The 23,828-nt window shown below is 36.5% G+C and overlaps 2 protein-coding genes across 2 annotated transcripts; one reads left to right on the top strand and one right to left on the bottom strand.

Moving 5' to 3' along the window:
- The first annotated feature begins 128 nt into the window (after positions 1 to 128).
- Positions 129 to 23,797, top strand: chrne (cholinergic receptor, nicotinic, epsilon). Its single transcript, XM_051893172.1, has 13 exons — positions 129 to 771; positions 13,425 to 13,512; positions 17,005 to 17,138; positions 17,469 to 17,513; positions 18,444 to 18,553; positions 18,634 to 18,789; positions 18,924 to 19,027; positions 21,128 to 21,328; positions 21,478 to 21,592; positions 21,678 to 21,792; positions 21,914 to 22,121; positions 23,060 to 23,193; positions 23,322 to 23,797. Exons 2-13 carry the CDS (start codon positions 13,443 to 13,445, stop codon positions 23,487 to 23,489), a joined length of 1,560 nt encoding a protein of 519 aa, XP_051749132.1. The 5' UTR covers positions 129 to 771; positions 13,425 to 13,442; the 3' UTR covers positions 23,490 to 23,797.
- LOC127512365 (polyubiquitin-like) lies at positions 2,168 to 3,380 on the bottom strand. The gene is made up of 2 exons (XM_051893193.1): positions 3,143 to 3,380; positions 2,168 to 3,007 (listed from the first exon to the last, which is right to left on the bottom strand). The coding sequence occupies exon 2, from the start codon at positions 3,002 to 3,004 to the stop codon at positions 2,537 to 2,539; it is 468 nt and encodes a 155-aa protein (XP_051749153.1). The 5' UTR covers positions 3,005 to 3,007; positions 3,143 to 3,380; the 3' UTR covers positions 2,168 to 2,536.
- Positions 23,798 to 23,828: the final 31 nt, after the last annotated feature.

Genomic DNA, 23,828 nt, shown 5'->3' with positions numbered 1-23,828 from the left:
GTTATGTTCTTTTTTTTTAAAAAAAATCACATTTGGTTTAAAATAATTACCAGCACACACACCCAAATATTTCAATTCACTCAATATTATAATGTAAAGGTTCAATACTGTATGACAGTGTTTTGAAAAAGGTGGGTTATATTGTTGTTTAGAAAAATGTGAGGCTCATTTTACACAACATTTATAGTGGCTGTATAGTGAACAAATAAGATATATTTATTAATTTTTTTAATTGAAAAAGAAAGTTGCCTCTCTCACAAACACAATCAGTTCTGAATTTTCATGATTGTTTTGAAACTCACCCCCACTGAGTTCCCTTTTCAGGGATTATTCAGCGATTTTCTGTTTCTATACTTCAGAAAAGGTGTGAGCATGACAGGCCATAAACATAACGTAGGGCACAATCATTTGGGTGTGTTCAGAGCTTTAATAGACACAAGAATTACGTCATAGTGGAATTTTGTGGCGTACACGTAGTGTACAGTATATGACCTGTTCTTTGTTTCTTAATGCTTTTATTGTTATTTAATGTTTGTGTAGCATGTATTAAATATGCAATCATACGATGTAATTCACTTGATCAAATTATGCCCATGTCGACTTCATTTGTTGCCACAAAGTGCTATTAAGTGCAGTGAGGTTTACTTATAGATATTCAAGATCATGAAAGGTGTTTCGTTGACAGGTACTTACACAACCTTCATTTTCCATTCTTCTCAAGATGAATGGGTATTTCCCACGATCATGTGACGAGGCACGAGGGAAACCCAGGTAAGCCGAAACATAAACATGCCATAAAAATCAACCCCGCACAGTACAATGTTTGCACCACCTGGTGCGACATCAACCTTGATCACTTTCTATTTATCATCATTTGTTTTATAATTTGTATGTACATGTCGTCCATTTGTATGACTTAAAAGGAAAAGACGATATGACAATGAAAAATACTTTAGCTTTGTTTAGATGTTTATTTCTGCTTTTTATTTCAGGACATTAGAATGACAATAGGAAATAAATCAAATCCAACCAGTAATCTTTTATGGAATTCCAAGAATGTCTTCCTTAATATTCTATATTCCTGGGCCACAGCATAAACACCTTACATGACAAGCATGTCTGCCACCCACACACACACACACACACACACATATATATATATATATATATGTATATGTGTGTGTGTGTGTGTGTGTTCTTGTATACATGGTTTATGAGGACACATGTATATAATGACATGGTTATTACAACGTAAACATGGTTAATGAGGACACTTCCTGTGTCCTCGTAAACCTAATGGCTTAAAAAAACATAAACCGTGTTTTGTTTTTTGTTTTATTCAAAACCTTCAAATAGTTTTGTGAGACCATGAGAGGGCGCTAAATAATGCCGTTTTTATTTTTTATATAATTTTAAAACTGATTATTAAAATACATCTGCGTACACTTGTGACATATTAAGAAAGCAAGAGAGAATGAGAATAAATAAATGTGTGCGTTGTGTTGTAAAGTCAAATGTGGGCGTGGGGGGATATGGGTGAAAAGAAATCTGATTGGCTACTTTAGTTTCGGCGTTTTTTTTCACACATGAAAAATGACATTACAGATAGTTAATGTTTAAAAACAGGCTCAAAATGAGTAAACGCTCTCTAAAACAGCTAAATTCTATTGAAACATTTGCAAAAAGGCCTAAAACTATTGAGTAGGGATGGAGAAATAAAGCCTGTTAAATCTTTGCTTTTCTCTAAATGTTTCGGAAAAAGTTTCAAAGCATCAAGAGTGTCGAAAACAGCGCCATCTTATGGCAGGTAAAATTTACAGCAGCCATAAACCTGAGTGCGCAGCTCCGTTGTTTTATCCATTAAGCACAAATAAAAGCCTGACGACGCTAAATATGTTTACTTTTCTGATAATATAATTAACATATTAAAGTGTGGCAATAAATTAAATGTAAAAAAAAAAAAAAAACAATAATTATAATAATACAAATAATACCTACTGAGTTGTTTGAGGCAAGTAAATTGTGCTGTTATTGTATTGTTTTTAGAGGCTAGCTACGATTTATATGACAGAACGATTTATATGATAATGTAATATAGCAGGCTATAATATAGGGTGTGTGTGTGCGCGCGTGTTTAAAAAAACCTTATCCAGTAAACCACAAACAATTGAATTACAAATCACAGATTTATTGGGGATGGGGAACTTTGGATAATGACTTGGACAACGGGAAGCCTTGGAGTCAAAAAGTTTGAGAACCACTGGTCTAGACAATAAGTCAATAAAAACTGAAACCCTGCTTAGGAATGTTTAGAGCATTTATTATTTTACTTACGATGCAAATGTGTTAAATATCATTCATAATTAGCCATATAAGATATAAGTTAAAAAATACAGATAAATACCTACTCTGGAATTACATGAGTTCGTAAGACATAGTAACGTATATAACACAGTTAATAGTCAAAGCCTATCATATTTACAGCATTTACATAATTTAACACATAACAACATTTTTTTGTACACATTCTAACCGATTAACCTCCTCGGAGGCGGAGAGTCATGTGAATGGTGCTTCCAGATGTGATGTCGTAGTCTTGCAGCTTCATGCCAGCCTCCAGTTGTCTGCCGTTGTAAATCAGTCGCTGCTGATCCTTGGGGACACCGTCTTTGCGGAAGATCTTAGTCTGAAGCTGATCTACGGTCTCATTGACTTCAACGTCATAGGTTTTGGTCTGTCCCTTTTCGTTCTTGACGAACACTTGGAAAGGGGGGTTCGTGATGAGCAGCATCACCACTGATCCTGAGTGCAAACCGTAACTGCTGAGGCTTCTGGAATCATCCTCAAGGCTGATACGTTGACCGTTGTCGCTAGAAAGCTTCTGTTTGTAAGGAGGCTGACTGAAGTGCTGAGAAATGAGCTGCTTGAGTTCGCCAACTGTGGCATCAACTTTCACCACCAGCCGCTTCACGTCTCCGTTTAACAGTTTTATTGCCAGTTCCATTACCTGCCAACATGAGGAAAAAATATAAAATCATTAGAACTACTACAACATCATAGGCTACTTATTTAAAACTGGAGATTAGAGTTAATATTAAAGTTCAATATTTTATAGGCTAATAGGTAGCTATATGCGACTTACCGAGCTGGGTTGTGCAAATAGGCTGCTACGGCTTTTGTTGTTGTTTTCTTGAATAAGTCTTGTGAGTCACAGCGAAATCAATGTGCCTCTGGTCACAGTGAGCCGAGGCATGGATGTTTATAAAGCATCAACTCAAGCCCCGCCTCAAAGTAATGTTTCGTTTCCAAAAACTTACTCAGTCACTTTCGGTTTCCATTCTCACTCAATCGCTGATGTAAGTCCTGAGAAATCGTTGATCAACACGATAAGCGCAAATAAACAGTAGGCTACATAGACACATTTATTCAGTTAAATTCAAATTCTTTTGCTGAACACAAAATAAGATATTTTGAAGAATGTCTGTAACCAAACAGTTCATGGGCCCCATTGACTTCAATAGTATTTTTCCCCCATACTATGGAAGTCAATGGGGTCCATCAAATATCATATTGTGTGTTCAGCAGAAGAAAGAAATTCATAATGGTTTGGAACAACTTGAGGGTGAGTAGATGACACAATTTTAAATTTTGGGTGCGCTATCCCTTTTCATGACAGTGTAATGGCCTAGTTTAACAACATAGATGTTTCATAAACATGAAAATGAATATATATACATAAATGTAACAATTTTTTAAACAGTGTCCACTTGAGTTTCGTTTAGACACAACAAGAAAACAGCAATAATCTCTAAACAGGGGCGTAAATCGGCCAGTGTGAACGATGCTCGGGGCAGTTGACGGAACCGTCACTTGCCCGATCGGGCCAGTACTGTATAATATATATCGTACACCCTGTACGATATATATCGATATACGATATATATCGTCTATGATATCGTAATTGTTGATTTAACGATCTGAAATGATCGAGTATGTCCCTCACTTTACAAAAAAAACAACAAAAACATCCAGTGAGTGCACGGATGCAGTCTAGTCTAGTAGGTTAGACTAGTGCGCGTGTATATTTAGAGTGTACGCATTCACTGCGTGACTTAGTCTCCTAAAATGCCTTTAGAATGACCCAGAATTCAAGATAAGGGGCAAAAATGACCCTGTATATATTTTATATTTATATAATTTAATATAGTTAACCAATATTACACAGAGCGCTGTTTTTCTCCAAATATCAGCATGATTACAAATGTGATACTGATTTTATACAGCGTACAGTTTAATAAACAAGAACTTAATATCAAGTGACTTACATTTTAGACACCAAATCGCTTGTTTCGCTCTATTTCGCCAACGAAAACAGTTCCAAACAAAGTCCACAGAATTGTTTTGCGTCTCTGAGCAACACTTCCTGAATGAATTAGCCGTTTGAAAGAATCGGTTGAATCTCAATGACTCGCTCATTAACAGTGATTCGCTGCCACCTACTGGCGGGTTTAATTTCATATTTAAAGTGTCTTCATTTTTCTAATTAATTTCAAATAACAGTAGGCTATTCAACGTTTTATATTTTCAACATTTCAAAACATTATTTATGCATCTGTAACTGCTCTTGACTGATAAACTTTAATAAAGTTTAATCTATAGCTAAATAGTTATACATTAGATTACAATTTCTGTACCTGAAAATCTCCTGTTTAAACCTACATGAAAAACTTGAAAAGCACCGTTTATTTCATTTATATGTTAGTTCTGTTGTATTTATTTGTTCTATTACTCGTAATTTGAGTATTTGTTACTATTTTATTACTTACTGTTTATTTGTCAAATAACAATAGGCCTATTTAAAATGTAAGTGAGTTAATCTAGTAGCTTTTGGTGTCATAACCTTATTTATTAAGGTTAAATGTAACAAAGACAACAAAAACAATAACTAGGCTTATTTTATAGGCCCATTTTCTTTTCTTTTACTTTATTAATTTTTTGTTGTGGGGCCAGTGAAAATCTTGGTGGAAAATCTTATTTGTGTCCCCTTCAAAAATTGCTCTTGAGAAATTTTGTTTATAAACATAAACATAAAATATGTTTATGTTAACTTAATCACGTGCGGCACCTCTCAGCCTATTGTGTAATGGCAGTGACATCAATGCCCGCTGTTCAAAACTCCTTCCCTGTGTACCGCCTATGCGTACCACCAGAGCCGGAGCGTTAGCATTAGCCGTTACGCTTTTTTGGCTAAAGGTTGCAGGCTTGCCTTCCAGTCAAAGCCACTGGAAGGCAAGCCTGCAACCTTTAGCCAAAAAAAATCGTAACGGCTAATGCTAACTGGCGGTACGGGCGGTACACATTGGCGGTACGCAGGGAGGAGTTTTTAATGGAGACAAGATAGGCTGAGAGGTGCCGCATGTGGTTAAGTTAGCCGTTACGCTTTCTCCAATGGTAAGAGATACAGACCCTCTTATCTCCCTATAATAATACGATCTCTGTTCCAGTGGCTTTGCCGAAACTCAGCTTTATTGCACATTGCATTCTGAGTAGTCGCTGCCATGTTTTAGGACATGCTCAGGAGCGTACAATGACAACAAATACAAATCACTAGATGAAAAAACGACTGTATTTACATTAATTTTTTAAAGAGCTACTTGCACTTGCTTAGAATAAATGGACTTATATTTTAATCTCTTGTGTTCATTTGAGCGCTCAGTCGTGTGGCCAGGACACGACACATATAGAAATCGTACTGTTGCCTTCTATTGTACCACACACAGGACCAAAGTGATTTCTCTCTTGCAGTTTTTAATAACTAAGTGGCACCGATATATCTGTCAGATAAAATAATAAACGCATTATAGATTGATCTCAGCCAGCATATCATCATATCGCCCTACTTTCTTAATGTTAAAGCATTAAAGTCCCCGTGAACCGGAAGTTGCAAATGACTTTTCTCCAGTGTTATGATGTATTTCCAAGTGAAATGGAATATTTAATAGAGGGCAGGGTTTTACCTTAGCGCTCCTCCTCTCCATCTCTCACTCATAGCAGACTAACGGTTGGAGGGGAGTGGTTTAGGCGTTTTCAACCCAAGCCGTCAAACTGACATCATTAGAGAAGGAACGCCATTCCAGACAGGAAGTAACTTCACATTTTGATTAAAGATTACCACGACAAACAATTTTTTTCCTGTGTATTAACTTGCACGGATTAATTGTTCAACACAAGACTAGTAATATGCACTAACAAAGTAAATAGTGTCAATTTTGATTTTATGACGACTTTAAGGGACAACATAACAGCAAAAAATGCAGTTCTGTAATGCAGCTCTGAAATTAATTATATTGTGGAATCGCACCAAGTAAGTTTTACTGGACTTAAATGGAACAAATACATGATTTCCTACTGAGAGAAGCTGAACAATGAATCAAAGGTGTGCTGCTGTATGAACACGGAGAGTGATTGCAACGAGCTATACTATGTTGCCAAAAGTATTGGGACACCTTTCCAAATGATTGAATTCAGGTGTTCCAATCACTTCCATGGCCACAGGTGTATAAAATCAAGCACCTAGGCATGCAGACTGCTTCTACAAACATTTGTGAAAGAATGGGTTGCTCTCAGGAGCTCAGTGAATTCAAGCATGGTACCGTGATAGGTTGCCACCTGTGCAATAAGTCTATTTGTGAAATTTCCTCACTACTAAATATTCCACGGTCAACTGTTAGTGGTATCATAACAAAGTGGAAGCAATTGGGAACAACAGCAACTCAGCCACGAAGTGGTAGGCCACGTAAAATCACAGAGTGGGGTCAGCGCATGCTGAGGTGCACAGTCCGCAGAAGTCGCCAACTTTCTGCAGAGTCAATAGCTACAGACCTCCAAACTCCGTGTGGCCTTCAGACTAGCTCAAGAACAGTGCGTAGAGAGCTTCATGGAATGGGTTTCCATGGCCGATGCATCCAAGCTTTACATCACCAAGTGCAATGCAAAGCGTCGGATGCAGTGGTGTAAAGCACGCCGCCACTGGACTCTAGAGCAGTGGAGACGTGTTCTCTGGAGTGACGAATCACGCTTCTCTGTCTGGCAATCCGATGGACGAGTCTGGGTTTGGCGGTTGCCAGGAGAACGGTACTTGCCTGACTGCATTGTGCCAAGTGTAAAGTTTGGTGGAGGGGGGATTATTGTGTGAGGTTGTTTTTCAGGGGTTGGGCTTGGCCCCTTAGTTCCAGTGAAAGGAACTCTTAATGCTTCAGCATACCGAGACATTTTGGACAATTTCATGCTCCCAACTTTGTGGGAACAGTTTGGGGATGGCCCCTTCCTGTTCCAACATGACTGTGTCCATTGTTTTTGGCTTGAGCACTTACATATACAAGCGGATCAGAAATTATGAATCTGTAATAAATACAAATGACAAAGCCACATTTTGTTCAAGTTGTTTATTTTCATTGAGTTTCACTTTCACCACTGTGTTGTTTCTAAGCTGGAAAGCAGAAAATTGGGGACATTTAAAACGCTTAACATGAAAAAGCTTAACGTGGCTTAATTTACTAAGACAGTGTTATTAAACCAAACTTAGTAAACACCATACTAATAAATCATTCTATGTACAGAAAAGCAGATGAGCTCAGAATATGAACGCAACACTTTTAATTAAAACAGTAAACATTTCCCCCCATAAAGAAAATGCTTAATGTGACCAAAAGACCAAATTAGTAAACACTATACTAATAAAGCATACTATATCTTTTAATATCACTTAGTAGTCTACATTAAGCGTTTTCTTTGTAACTGTTTTATACGGATGAAAACTTAACGTGTATACGCATTTTGTTAATATTCTGGGCTCATCTGCTTTGCTGTACATAGTTAATATGGGAGGAAAACGCTTAACGTGAAATTTAACGCATTGCGTTCAAATTCTGGGATCAACTGCTTTTCTGCATGGTTTATTAGTATGTTGTTTACTGAGTTTGGTCTGTTAATATCACTGTCTTAGTACACTAAGCCACGTTAAGCGTTTTAAAATTGTCCCGAAAATGGCGCTTCATTTAAGATCCTTTTTCTTAGCCGGTCATTATGCAGATGGTTCATAACACAGTCAGCGTTCACCATTCTAATTTGTTTTTAACTGTATAATATAAATTTGAACATCTACCTCCACTATTTCCCAGTCTCTACTGTAGTGTCGGTGTCCTAAAGTCCCAGAATGCATTGCGTTGCAGACGTCACGTTCCCAAGCTCTATAGGCTACTTGCCTCACATACTTGAGAAATATATCTGTAGAATATGCAGCAAATATACAGCTGTCGAAATCCGTTTTCACTCCAATACCTCCCACCATACTGTCCTGTTGAGGAGGGTTTTTTTTTTTTTTTGGCATGGAAGGTTTACAATCTCCAGCTCTATGTCAGGATATGCCTCATTCAAGCCATGGAGAAGGCCTGAACTAATTGATGCAGGGTCTGTGCAAGGATGGATTCGCCATTCAAGAAGATTTTTCCCTCGCCGAGAGAGGACATCGCCTGTGATGTGGATGAAGTGCTATGGCCAGATCCAGCTAGGCCAAGAGATGATGCTTAGGTGTTTTTTTTTTTTTTTTTTTTTTTTTTTTCATTTATGTAAAATCATGCTTTGTTTTGTCTCCACAAATGTTTTTGTTCATGTACTATATTGTATTTAGAATATGTTCTGATTTCCAGTGCAAAATGTAACCTTTGGAAAGGCATGGATGTATTGAATGGCTTTACAATGTGGTGAGAAATAAATATTTTCATCAACGTGGAGTACTGGTCTTGTGTGTTTTTTTTTTTTTTTTGTTTTTTTTGTCAATATATTCATGTACTTTAACAATATCTCTGAAAAAATTAAAGCCAGACTATATGATTAGAAAAGTATAAAAGTTACAAGTGTTTAAGATTGAGCACAGCAGTGTGTAAATGAATCAAACAGAATCAGAATGTATGAACCATGTGTGTTCCATACGATGCCAAAGTTGGGTTTTGTTAAATTAATGTAAAGTTTTGAATGAAGTGTTTCATTTTGCAAAAGTGTTCATTTTTTACTTGTGGGTGTGGCGCTGTGAATTGTGTGTAGTGTTTTGACAAAATGAGCCTTGTTTTTAAAATTGTGCTTAAGCAATCGTAAAAAATTGTAATATAGACGAGGATCAGCGTTTTGAACGAATCGACGAATAAATGACTCCTTCCTTAACACAATGTCTTACCGCCACCTAGTGGCAATATTACTTTCATAATCCAAGTATCATTTCATTGTGTCATTTCATATTTCTGTATTAAAAATGCTGTTTAAAATATGAATCTCATTATATTATACAGTTGTAATTGCTGTCTAAATGTATTTACTGTAAGTAGCTACATCTGAAAGCAACTTCATGCAGTTGGTTGATACTGATTTAATTAGTAACAGCCTATAGTGTCATATTATTCTAATTTATTTGACTAAATTTAAGAATTTAACATTATAGATAGCATACATATTTAATAAGATTAGGACAGAAATTCTATATAAAGGTAAAAGAAAAATACCCCTGAAAATCATTTGTCCCATATGGAAAAGTTAATTTCTGACACTGGTAGGCATTAAATATGAAAACCCTTCATCTCTGGTTTATTGTACAAAGTTTTATTTCAGGGTTCCATTCATATAACTCAAGCAAGTTCACCTTAAAATCATTATGTCAAATTCATATTTTACTGAAGTCAATCACTGAAACAACCATTTTGTGGGATAACGACACGTGATATCCATCTGTGTAAAGTGTTGTATGAATAAAATCATAATAAAACTATAATAGATGTGCTGTGAACATTAACTATGATACGATGTCATTTCTTTTCATATCTGTCATATTATTTCTAGTTCCTCCATTGTCCAAATCTCAGAGTATTGCCTAAAAGAAGTTATGACATCTGTGTATTATGACTTAAATTGATACTGGTCTGGGCTTCACTACCATATCTCTGTGCTGTCCCGTGAGTTTCGCAGCATTGCCACACAGGTTTTGATAGGTGGTCAGCAATAGTAAAACATGCAGTGTGCCAAAAGTGTTGGCTATTAGGGAGTTGTGAGTGCAGGTGTGAAGTAAATTATTATATCTGAGATAAACTACAGTTTTTTTTATTTGCTTTGGTACTATTTTCACAAGTAAGGTGTATATTTTCAAAACTCTTAGTACAAAACTCCAAACTGATCACACTTGTAACACAGCTAGTCATTCTTTCAAAACCTGATCCACTGATTGAAGTCAAGGGTCAAGAGTTCAACTAAAGCAGATGCTGATCTCCATGATGGTGACGAAACATTTTCAATAAGACATCAACATCTAAACCTCTGTTAATTCAAACATTTTCAATAAGACATCAACATCTAAACCTCTGTTAATTCTCAATAGGAACTTCTGTGTGTGACAGAAATAAAGTCAGTCTGGTTAGTAATAAGTGAAGCTGGTAATGCTGTTTGTGGAGTTGTTTAATCAGATCTTCAGAGATTTAATGTCTTTTATCTTCAGTTCATCTAAGGCTGTGGCTGAAGAAAGTTGTAGTTTGTGTTCTTATTTCTCTTTCTTTCAGTGCTTGTTCACAGCAGGTGTTTGAATGATTGAAAGAATGTTTCAGGAACATCATACTAATCTTTAAATAAGGTTCTACTAACATTAAGGAAACTGGACATTTTTATGTTCTTGGAATGTTACAAATCAACGTTCTCCTACAATGTTGAATTTTAAATCAAAATTAAGTTGAAAGAATGTTTGAGGAACATTATACATTATAAACAACGTTCCTCTAACGTCAAGAAAACTGGACGTTTTTTACATTCCCAGAACCAACACTGTATATTTAGAGAACGTCCTTAACAAAATCAGCTAGCTGGGATCGACCGTATCCGTGTATCTAAAGTGCTGCAAAGATCCATTGAAGAACCTTAATTTTAGAGTGTAGCAGCGCTCCCCCTGCTGGACTTTTTCTTCTTTTTTTTTTCAACTGCTTACACACAAAATCTTTACTTGTCACACAATTTCTGAAACCTGACACTCAAACAGCAGAACCACACCAAATCTGCAACTACACATGGTTGAAGTATTAATTTTCTTTCGTACTGTGTAATAGTGTATTCACAACCACAAGTGCTTGCAGTAAAAAAAAAAAAAAAGTTTGGTTTCAGTCTTGCTTTCATGCTTACCATGAATTTTTCAACATCTCTCTGCCAATTACTCTCAATCTTGTACGGAAAGGTACATAGGAGCTCATGAAAGAAGAGCTGTGAGTATATGATGTATATGATGTGAGTATATGATATATCCAAAAATAGATTATGGCAAATGTGTTTGCAAAGTAAGACAAATGTTTGCTTTTGAGATGTGATATTTTGAATGCAGTGCTTGATTTTGCAAGAGATGTGAGGCATTTTGCATTTTTGTGTGTGCAATTCTTGGATTTGTGTGTAAAGTTTTGTAAAAAAAAAAAAAAAAAAAAAAAAAAAAAGTTTTGAAAATGTGTGTAAGCAGTTGAAAAAAACTATAAGAATAAATGTGGAGTTGAGGAGGTGCGGGGATGCAAGCCAAGCAACCCTTATCTTCAACATTTTTGCAGGAGGCTTTTCATCTGTATAACAATTTGGGATGTTTGCTACATCCTCAGTAGTGAGATTAAGACCTGTTTTGAGACATGTGGTCCCAACATGATGAATACATTTTGGTAAGACAAATTAAGACAAAAAGTCACTGCTCATGACACTTATCACATGCATCTTTGACATTCTCATTTGGCAAAGACATTGTGTCACGTTTCTCCGGATGTGGAGTTTCCGGTTACCCACATGGAACACGGTTCAATTTCAGGTCATATTAATAGTACACAAAGGAGACAGGAATTCATGCTCCGGTAAGCCCACCAACAAGCTTTGCAATCCAGTGACACTTAAGCCCATGTACCATGTCCCACTTAAGCACGGTGGCCAGCAACTGGCCAAGCACTGCATCCATGCCATTTGGCTTATACAGAATGTAAACAAAACAAATATCCATTAAGTGATGATTATGATTGTGTCATAATCTAATTTAAATGGCATTAAAGAGCCTGCCTCTCCTGCTTTTAAAGTCCGTGTGCATAAGATTATTGAAACATCCTGTAGATCGTGGTGGCTATTTAATTTGAAATGTTTTGCAGACATTCTTTATAACTGATAGTATATAACTGATAGTGTCAGTTATCATAGTGTGTGCTGGACCTCATAAATCATTTAAAACCTGATACGGAGGACAGTTTTGTACATGAGCTCACCACTCAGACGTCTCTCATAACTTACTGTTGAACTTATGACCTGCTGGGAACAAAAAGAAACTTTAAAAGTTCTCTTTGTTCCCTTTCACACAAACACACACTCACACACACATTTTTCTATTGATATTTATTGGTTTGATACTGAGCTGTAATATTATGTCCCCTAATGCTAAATCTCTTTTTATAAATTCATTACTAGTGTTTACTAGCTGTTTTCCTCATTAAGACATGTCAATGTAGATCATTTCAGGTTTTACTATTCTTGTGAGGACATGTGGTCCCTATGTAGCTGTGAGAAAGAAAAAACGAATATGTAGAAAACCGGAAAGGTAAGCTGCTGGTTATTTCTGGTTATTTTCAAACTGTTTTTTTAACCTGAAAACAGCACGATGCGATGCGTAATTCAAAATACGCTTAAAAAAAATCAATACTTCATATTACGTAGGCTACACTGAGGCCTAATTTTACGGACTTTTCTTAGTGTATAGGCAAATATTACAACACAACACACCCTTGGCTCTATAACCGCTGCATTTACTTCATTTCAGTGCTATACAGGGAAGAGCACACTGTCCAGACAGACACTGGTTATTTATACCCAAGTGCATGGGCGACATCAACGCTATGGCCCTTAAGCCCCCCACCGACCCGTACACCTGTTAACATTGCTTATCATTTCTTCTGACTGAAACACAATTCCCCAAGGCTGAGCAACACTATCAATAACCGTTATACGTATCGTCATTAAGCCATTGTGATACTCGAAATGAACGACTGTCAGCATCATCATGAGCTCGCGCAGAAGTGAGAGAACCGAAGTCTTGGCGATTGGCACTTGAAATTTATGGTCCTCCTATCAGCATTTTTTTGGGCTCTATTCATAATATCTGATATCACTCACAGTAATACTTGAAAAGTAACTCACATAATCTGAATCATTGTTGCGTATTAGTGCTATTATGATATTGGCGATTAGTGAATGTGACTTTAAGAGCGCGCTCCAGCGCTGTAACTCGAGCCTCGTGCAGTGACAGCTGTAAGCACCGAAGAGAAGAGAAAGCTCGGTTACTGACTGCTGGAAAGTAACGTGTCTGTCTCTTTGTTACCAACTTTTAGGACCGTGTTTTGCTGATCATGGCCATGGCCGACCGGTTCGGCAGGACGTGTGTATTTGCGTTTGCGCTCGTGGTCACTGTATTACAAGGTACGTGCTCTTGTGTACTTCAAAACTTAGTGACTGACTTGGCTCTCCGTCGTTATCACACTACCACTGCACTGTGACCGCAGGCATGGAAAAGTGCTTAATATTTTCTAAAGGTCCTTTCTATCTTGTGGGTATTTTAATAGGCTATAAACTTTTAATATAAAGCTGTTACAAACATTAACATTGTGTTTAGGGGTTACTGCAGTATAAGCTATTGTACTGTATGGGATTCACAGTGCTGAGTCAGTGAAGTATTAAATGGCTAATGTATATTATGAATATTATGTTATGATTTGTAGTCTTGTTACACACATAAGCTATTAAAAGTTAAATGGTTTGAAAACTGCAGTATAATTGATAAATCTTCCTAGGAAATCTACAGTGCTGCTTGAATGTTTGTGAACCCTTTAGAATTTTCTATATTTCTGCAAAAATATGACCCAAAACATCATCAGATGTTCACAAAACTCCTAAAAGTAGACAAAGAGAACCCAATCAAACAAATGAGCCAAAAATATATGTTTTGTCAATTATTTATTGAGAAAAATTATCCAGTATTACATATCTGTGAGTGGCAAAAGTTTGTGAATTCTTGTTTTCAATATCTGGTGTGACCCCCTTGTGCAGCAATAACTGCAACTAAATGTTTCCGGTAACTGTTGAACAGTCCGGCTTGAAGGAATTTTAATCCATTCCTCAGTACAGAACAGCTTCAACTCTGGGATGTTGGTGGGTTTCCTCACACGAACTGCTTGCTTCAAGTCGTTCCACAACATTTCAATTGGATTAAGGTCGGGACTTTGACTTGGCCATTCCAAACATTAACTTTGTTCTTCTTTAACAATTCTTTGGTAGAACGACTTGTGTGCTTGGGCTTGTTGTCTTGCTGCGTGACTCACTTTCTCTGGAGCTTCAGTTCACTGACAGATGTCCTGACATTTTCCTTTAGAATTTGCTGGTATAATTCAGAATTCATTGTTTCATCAATGATGCCAATTCATCCTGGCCCAGATGCAGTAAAACAGGCCCAAACCATGATACTACCACCACCATGTTTCACAGAGGGGATAAGGTTCTTATGCTGGAATGCAGTGTTTTTTTTTCTCCAAACATAGGCTAACGCTTCTCATTAAACCAAAAAGTTCTATTTTTGTCTCATCCATCCACAATTTTTTTTTCCAATAGCTATTTGGCATGTCCACATGATCTTTAGCAAAATGCAGACAAGCAGCAATGTTTTTTTTTTGGAAAGGAGTGTCTTTCTCCTTGCAACTCTGCCATGCACACCATTGTTCAGTGTTCTCCTAATGGTGTGCTCATGAACATTAACATCATCAACGTGAGAGAGGCCTTTAGTTGCTTAGAAGTTACCCTGGGATCCTTTGTGACTTCTTGGACTATTACATGTCTTGCATTTGGAGTGATCTTTGTTGGTCGACCACTCCTGAGGATGTTAGTTTCCTCCATTTGTACACAATCTGACTGTGGATTTGTGGAGTCCAAACTCTTTAAAGATGGTTTTATAACCTTTTCCAGTCTGATGAGGAATAACAGCTCTTTTTCTGAGGTCCTCAGAAATCCTAGAGCTGCACATACTTTTTCCACTCACAGATATGTAATATGGGATCTTTTTATGGAGTGAATATTGTGCCATAATTAAACAAAGAAATCCAGCATTTTGCAAACAAACACAATCTGCTTTGCAAAGGAAAACTCGGCTCGCAAACAAACAGAAAGTGATGTGCAATACAAAGGTCAGTTTGAGCGAAAACGCAGAGGAGTAACAAATATATGAAAATATTTTACAAATATAAATAAATGAGCCTACATCATATTTCACAAATAAATACAAACCATCCTACAAATGGCATGTAACCTTTTAACAAATACCAAATCTAGTGCATACATATGCACACCTGTCTGTTACGATTGTAAGACATTTGCCTTTTTATGAAATCTCTCTGCTTGATTTTCTCACAAATGTGTGCAGACAGATTTTCTCACAAATGCAGTTGAGCAACTTCCTCTTCCAAAACAGCAAATGGTGCTTTGCTATGGGTCTATAATAATAATAATATTAAACTTTATTTTATAGCACCTTAAAAAGTTGCATCTCAAAGCGCTTTACAAGAACATACAAATAAAATACAATGGAATAGGGGAAATAAGATAGAAACATACATCAAAACACATTTAAAGACATAGTTATATATAAAACAAAATAATTACGTATAGCCTGAAGAAATAAGTTTACAAGGAGTTTGCAGCTGACAAAAATGAGCAGTGAACAGGTGAGTTGAGCGTTTCTCTATACCAAGTACGCAAAGTTCAGTAATTCTGCATTATCTGCAAAATGCAACAGCAGCAATCTTGATAACATCACTCGGCTCACTCTGGCTACTCCGGTTATCTCTGTATAACCGCCAGCAACATGTTATACAAAACATGTTATAAATCATTCAATCAATCATTTGGTTCAGGCAATGCTTACATTGATTATCTTCACTGCATGTACAGTACCGGTTAAGATTTGTAAACAAATGTTTGTAAACATTAAGGTTTTTTTTATGTTTTTGAAAGTAGTCTCTAAATCTCACCAAGGCTGTATTTATTTGATAAAAATACAGTAAAAACAGTAATACTGTGAAATATTATTATAATTTAAATTAACTGGTTTCTGTTGTATATTTCAAAATGTAATTTATTCCTGTGATCAAAGCTGAATTTTCAGCATCATTACTCTAGTCTTCAGTGTCACATGATCCTTCAGAAATCATCATACTCACCTGTTCACCACTCATTTTCGTGCAGCTGAAAAGTTCTTGTAATTTTTTTTTTTTAGGCTAGCTTATATATGTGAGATATATATATATATATATATATATATGTCTTGAAATGTGTTTCCATCTTCTATTTCCTCTATTCCATTTTATTTTTATGTTCTTGTAAAGCGCTTTGAGATGCAACTTTTAAAGACACTATAAAATAAAGTTTATTATTATTATTAATATGTTTTGGGGCTTCTCTCGGGAGACTAGCGTAAATTGACCCATAGCAAAGCACCATCTGCTGTTTTGGAAGAGGAAGTTGCTCAACTGCATTAGTGAGAAAATCTGCCTGCACACATATGTGAGAAAATCAAGCCAAAAGATCTCATAAAAAGGCAAGTGTCTTACAATCGTAACAGACAGGTGTGCATATGTATGTATAGTATATATTTTTGCAAAGTTAATATTTTTGTCTCATTTGTTTGATTGGGTTCTCTTTGTCTACTTTTAAGACTTTTGTGAACATCTGATGATGTTTTGGGTCATATTTTAGTAGAAATATAGAAGATTCTAAAGGGTTCACGAATTTCTTCAACTATAGGCCTATTTATATTATATTATATTATATTTATATTATAGGCCTATCAACTATTTATTCAGTTTGTCAACCAACAATGTTTTTGTTAGTAAGCTAATTTCTGTCTTTCATTCTTTTACTTTGCAGTCAGTGGAAATGAGGAGAGGCAGTTGATTGCAGATAAGTTTAAGAACTACAATAAAAATATTCGACCAGCAAGAAACACTGATGAAAAAGTGAAGGTTCAGGTCAAGTTAACCCTCACCAACCTCATCTCTTTGGTAACTAATCTCCCTGCCAACAGTAACAAGTATTGTGAGTTTTTAGTAAACAAACATATTTATCATTACATTATATTGATTATCTAAATGTTATGCATAAACAGCAGAAAACATAAATGTAAGCCGAAATATAACAAATAACATATAATTTGTTTTAGAAATTTGTATGTACGTCATTGCTACTATATTATATAATATTTCTGTAATAATTAGATAATATTTTTAGTTTTTTTTTTTTTTTAGTTAATTCAATAATTTATTCAATAGGGACTGTGCACAATGTAGTAGCTGTAATTTATTTACATTTGGAAAATTTCCTTCCCTGAACAGAATGAAAAAGAGGAGACTCTCACTACAAATGTTTGGATTGAGATTGTGAGTATCTTATGCAACCTCCTAGGGGCCGCTCACGCAAAACGTGTTTTTACGTTTAAAGTCGCAATGTAACAGAAGTAACAACATCTTTTCCTATATCCAAGTGAAACAGATTATCAAAAATGAAAACAATGTGGGAAACAATCTAATACTCTTCTGAATGAGAAGTTCAGTGAGGACAGAGGAATGAGAGCTTGCAGTTGATTGTTAGAAAGGGGTGAGGTTTAAGCAGATTTAAATTATTATAGAAATCAGGCATACATCACAAGAGACTTTTCTCTGGAACACTCAGTTATGACATTTTGATTTAAAATTATGTACTGAAAAAGAATAAACAGATGAATCTATATACATAAGATGAATAACATGCATTTAGAACAGGTGAATTTCCATTTCATACAGATTTTAAAAATGTGATGCACAGTGTAAAAAAAAGCATTTTTTAAAAGTTGAGCTTTTTTAAAAAGTTAAACTTGGCATGGCATTCTACAAACGTGCCACTCATGCATGAGAATAACATTTAAAGGCATCTGTCTCGTGTATGTTTACATAGAAAAACAATAGAAAATCAGTGCAGTAGGATGCAAAAACTTGTTTTGTGTGAAAGGCCTTCAAGATGCTTCAAAGAAATAATAAATCTTTCATAATCATTTATCTTAATCATATTATATTTCAATATGTAAAATATTTAGCTACAGTAAATATAGCTTTTTCTTATTCCTCTGCATCATCTCTCCATATTTACTTTATCCTTTTTTCTAAAAAATAAATTTTCTTTCTCCTGTTTTTGCTCATTCAGTTGTTTACAGTTATAATCTAAAATGTCTTATAATGCGGTACATGTGTCTGTCTGCACTTCACATAGTTTCTTTTTTCTGTTCTATATCCTGCTAATTCCTGCTTTTCTTCTTTCATGTTTCTGCTCTTTAGCAATGGCATGATTACCGTCTTGCATGGAATAAATCTGAATATCATGGCATTGATCTGATCCGTGTGCCATACAACACTGTGTGGCTACCAGATATAGTTTTGGAAAACAAGTGAGTTAGTAAAAGAGTAAGTTTTCCAATATTTTCTGTCTGTCACTTGAAAAATTACCTCTTTTCTACTCTCTTCACAGCATTGACGGCAAGTTTGATGTGGCATACTATGCCAATGTGCTGATTTCGAGTGACGGCTCCATGTACTGGCTTCCCCCTGCCATCTACCGCAGTACCTGTACCATTGAGATCACCTACTTCCCTTTCGACTGGCAGAACTGCACACTAGTCTTCAGGTTGGCATAGATTGAGATTTGTGTTTAAATGCATGTCTCGTGGGTTCATGGAGATTCATAACAATTTTTTTTAAATTTTGGTTTTAAAGTTAGCATGTATATATTTTAAATTTTATTTTATTTTACATCTGCAGGTCTCAGACATACAGTGCAAATGAAATTGATATGGTATTGGCAGAAGATACCGAAACAGGGAAGCCTATTGAGTGGGTGGACATCGACCCTGAGGCCTTCACAGGTGCCATGTGGACAATTTACTATTTATTTCTAAACAGACACACAGACACACTAAAAACACACTTTGGGGTCACAAAGATTTTTTTAAAGAAATGAATACTTAATTTATTAATACTTAATACTTAATTTAAAGACAGGCTTAATTTAAACAAAAGTGACAGTACAGACAATTCTAATATTACTAAATATTTTTATTTCAAATAAATGCTGTTTTTAACTTTCTATTCATCAAAAATGTATCCCAGTTTCCACAAAAATATTAAAAAAATATTAAAAAAGTTTTTACCATTGATAATAAGAAAGGTTTCTTGAGCACCAGATCAGTATATCAGAATGATTTCTGAAGAATCATGTGACACTGAAGACTAGAGTAATGGCTGCTGAAAATTCGGCTTTGCCATCAGAAATAAATTACATTTTAAATTAAAGCTGCAAGCAGCGATGAAAGGGCCCTCGCACCTATGCCACCACCACCTGGTGGCTTTAGGAAACAGAGCACAATGGGCAATATGCATTTAAGTATATAAATATAGGAGGACTACATCAGTCATTTGTATTTTCCACACTTCCTGCTACCAGCTGGTGGCGATATGACTATAACTAAATTTTGCCATGTAGACGTCTTCAGCCAGGACACTTATCAAACATGTGAAGTTTGAGGCAGATTGGACTGTTCCTGTTTCCTGTTTCGTGGCGTAGCGCCTATATTAGCACTTAGCCAAGTGTTGCATGATTTAACGTGTTTCTAGCATGTTTGGTACTTTATGGCATATTTAATGTGTTTCAGGGTGAATTACAGTGTAAAGCATGCCATTTCCTGTTGCCAACAGGTGGCGCTATGACTAACTGAATATTTGCATGTAGATGTGTTCAGGGCAAGAATCTTACTACACATGTGAAGTTGGGGCAGATTGGACATTGTATGCCTGACTTACAGCAACTTCCTCTTTCATGGCGAAACATCCGACTTTGTCAAGCCACCACAGACACGCCGTTCAACGAAAACTCAAGATCTTTGCAATTTAACATCACTAAGGCCTTAAAATTAGACGGACCATATATGATGTTGTTCTGGTTAAATCTCTATGAGTTAATCACAGTGTAAATCATGATATTTCCTGTTGCCCACAGGTGGCGCTATGACTGTAACTGAATATTGCCATGTAGATGTCTTCAGGCCAGGACTCTAATAAAACATGTGAGGTTTGAAGCAGATCGGACATTGTATGCCCGAGTTACAACAACTTCCTGTTTCATGGCGAAACATCAAATTTTGTCAGGCCGCCACGGACACGCCCTACAGTGAAAACTCAAGATCTTCGGAATTTAACTTCGCAAAGGCCTTTAGATTAGACTGACCAAATATGATGTTGATCTGATCAAAGCTCTAGGAGGAGTTCGTTAAAATACAACGTCTAGAAATGGTAAAAACTGCAAAAAATTTTGCAGAGAAAATTCAAAATATCTCACTTCCTGTTGGGTTTTCAGATTTGGGACTTTTTTGTAGGTATTGGGATGTTACACGTGTCTACCGAATTTTATACTTGTACGTGAAATGTAGCGCAAAGGGCGCTTAATTGAAATTTTGTAGGTGCCGCTATCGAGCCATTTTGCCACACCTAATTCTGAAACCCATATCAGACGTAAATTTTCACCACTTTTGACACGTGTGCAAAGTTGAGTTTTTGAGCATGTTTACGCCCTCAAAAATGCGATTCATTTTGGAGAAGAAGAATAATTGACCGAGCAATTTTAATAGGGTCCTCACACCATCGGTGCTTGGGCCCTAATAAATATATTCAAATAGAAAACAGTTATTGTCAGGAAATAACAGATACAGCCTTTAATTCAAAACTCACTTACAGGAATACTTAACACTGATGAGAATGGACAGAGACTAAGGGAGAACTACTCAGGATTTAAATGCATGGTACAAACAAAGGGAACTAATGAAATAATAATGAGACAGATAAAGATAAATAAAATGTCTAATCAAAGAAACTAGAAACTGAGAAACTAGGTCAAGGAAGACAAACTAGTGAAGAGAAACTAAAAGTCCATAATGCTGACAGTTATTTGAAATTGTAATATTTCACTGCAGAAAACGGGGAGTGGGCAATCAAGCACCGGCCCGCACGTAAGCTGACGAACCATCGTTACTCCCCTGATGACCTGGAGTACCAGGAGGTGTATTTCAATCTCATCATCCAGCGGAAACCACTCTTCTACATCATCAACATCATCCTGCCCTGCTCTCTCATCTCCTCTCTGGTTGTTCTGGCCTTTTTTCTACCTGCAAAAGGTGTTTGCATGTGCAGATATTCTGAGGTTAATGTACAGTATGCCTCACAATATTAAGATCTTACAGTGCTGGTACTCCCTCTGTCTGTCATTTCTCTTTTGCACTCTGTCTGTCTCTGTACACTGTTTGTCTTTCTTTCTGTCTTTTAGCTGGAGGGCAGAAGTTGACTGTGTCCATTTCTGTACTGTTGGCTCAGACTGTGTTTCTCTTCCTGATTGCTCAGAAGATTCCAGAAACGTCACTTTCCGTGCCTCTTATTGGCAAGTGAGTGTCAGTGTGTAGACAGTTTAATTTTTTAAACCATCTTTTATCAGTCTTATCATCTAATTTCACTCTTTCTTGCTTTTAGGTATTTAATCTTTGTCATGTGTATGACCACATTGATAGTGACCAACTGCATTATTGTCCTCAACTTCTCCCTCCGCAGTCCTAGTACACACAACATGTCACAGGCCATCAAACATGTGCGTTTATGTGTGTTTTGTCTTAAATATATCATATTTCCTAATATCACTGAATCTGTAGTCCTTCTTTTAACTGTACTTATCTCATCTTATTATCTTATTAAATATATGTATTTATTAGATTTTCCTCGTGGTGGTCCCTCGTTTCCTCGGCATGGCATCATTTGTGGATGAGGAGGAGCCAGGTGGTGGGACGCATGAAATGAGGGAGAGGCGCCGCAGTTCATTTGGGCTGATGCAGAGGGCAGAGGAATATGTTTTGAAACAGCCACGCAGTGAGATGATGTTCGATAAACAAAGAGAGAGACATGGACTCATGCGCTCAATTGGTAACACAAATTCAAACATTCACTTACCTAAAGCATTGATAAGATTATTATATAAGAATATCATGAACAACAGATGCATACATGTGGTCAGTCGGAATGAAACAGAAGTTGTGATAGTCTTTCCTTCCCCATTGTGATGTATAACCAAGTGAAACGGCTTCTCGAACAAGAAAAAATGTAGAGCGGGACTTGATCTTGTCCATTGGGAATTGATTGGATGGTTGTGGTTTGCTATTGCTGTGATCTCATGCGAGTGACAGGTTGTCCCGCCCTTGGGCCAGTAAACACGTCATCAGAGAAGAGAAGAGATGTCGTTACAAGAGGGAGGGGAAATTATTTTGACTAAAGATTATGAAGCATGTGTATTTTAAAAAAATAGTGATGTGCACGGATAAATCATTTATAATAAACACTGCAATGTTCCATAAAACTTTGATTCCATGAATGTATATCTTTTTAAAAAAAAAAAAAAAATGAATGTGCACTTGTAATCTTTAATCAACAACGCTAATCTCCCCTCCCCCTCGAAAACATGTGTTCTCTTCATGACGTATGCCTCGGCGGAAGATGGGACTAAATATCCTCCACAACTGACCGAATCAGTGTATTTGTGCAATTGGCACTTTGGCACTGGCGGAGGTGCATCAGGCAGTGATGCCCAGCAGGCTTTACCATCAACCTGTTTCTAATCATTTCCACAACACTGACTGTAAACTGGCATTCAGATCTGCCTCCATTTACGATCCAATTGGTTCCCGGGGATGAAATCCAGTCCTACATTTTTTTTTCTCATTCCAGAAACTGTTTCACATCAGAATAGGGAAGAAAAGACTATTGCAACATCTCTTTCATGCCGACTTTAAGAATTAGTGGTGTAGTGTGACAAAACTTTTAATTTAGTTGTAGTTTCTAATGTGTTGGTGTATGTCTCCCTCTAGTGGATGAAATTGATGTGAGCAGTACGGCAAACCTCTACAAGAGTCTGGCAAAGACAGCACCTGAAATAAAAGAGTGTGTGGATGCCTGTAACTTCATTGCTGAATCCACCAAGCAGCAGAATGACATCGGATCTGTAAGTGTGTGTTTGTGTCCTAGCAAAAGAACACTTTTATAAACCTCCAAAGTGCAGTTGTCTCCACCCACACACTGTTTTCCTTATTCATCTTGTTTTTCCTAATGTTGATCCTCTTTTTTTCTCAGGAGATGGAGAGTTGGGTGCTGATTGGAAAGATGATTGACAAGCTTTGTTTCTGGGCAGCCATCACGCTATTCTCTGTTGGAACAGTGGCCATCTTCCTCATGGGTCACTTCAACCAGGCACCCGAGTACCCATTTCCTTGGGAGAACAAAAAGTACTTACCTGAGTAGTGAAGAAGCTCTGAAGACTCTAGAGATGGAACATAATTTGGTACATAAAATAAATACCGGGACAAGTTTTATAGCTGGAGTTGGATTACAACAAGCTGTACATGATATGAACAGTATCGTTCGACTTGATATGTGATCTTGTCTTATATTTCATATTATGAACTATGGGTGTCCATGCATGCATTAACATTTTGTACTAAATGTTGTACTTACACAAGGGGGATTTTTACAGAAATGTACATTTTGCTTATGCTTGTGCAAAAATGATTAGTGAAATAATACGATAATAAATTAATAATAATAAATTAGCTAAGGATTTCAGCTCATTTAATACCATGT

This window comes from Ctenopharyngodon idella, chromosome 5 (genome assembly GCF_019924925.1).
Source record: "Ctenopharyngodon idella isolate HZGC_01 chromosome 5, HZGC01, whole genome shotgun sequence".
Classification (NCBI taxonomy): domain Eukaryota; kingdom Metazoa; phylum Chordata; class Actinopteri; order Cypriniformes; family Xenocyprididae; genus Ctenopharyngodon; species Ctenopharyngodon idella.
This window is presented reverse-complemented; position numbering and strand designations above follow the sequence as displayed.

Bases quoted from the DNA above. Each gene is read 5' to 3' on its own strand.
- chrne (XM_051893172.1), top strand. From the start codon at position 13,443: ATGGCCATGGCCGACCGGTTCGGCAGGACGTGTGTATTTGCGTTTGCG. The intron at 17,139-17,468 runs GTAACTAATCTC...TTCCCTGAACAG, and splicing joins TCACCAACCTCATCTCTTTG to AATGAAAAAGAGGAGACTCT. The intron at 21,593-21,677 runs GTGAGTGTCAGT...TCTTGCTTTTAG, and splicing joins TCCGTGCCTCTTATTGGCAA to GTATTTAATCTTTGTCATGT.
- LOC127512365 (XM_051893193.1), bottom strand. From the start codon at position 3,004: ATGGAACTGGCAATAAAACTGTTAAACGGAGACGTGAAGCGGCTGGTG.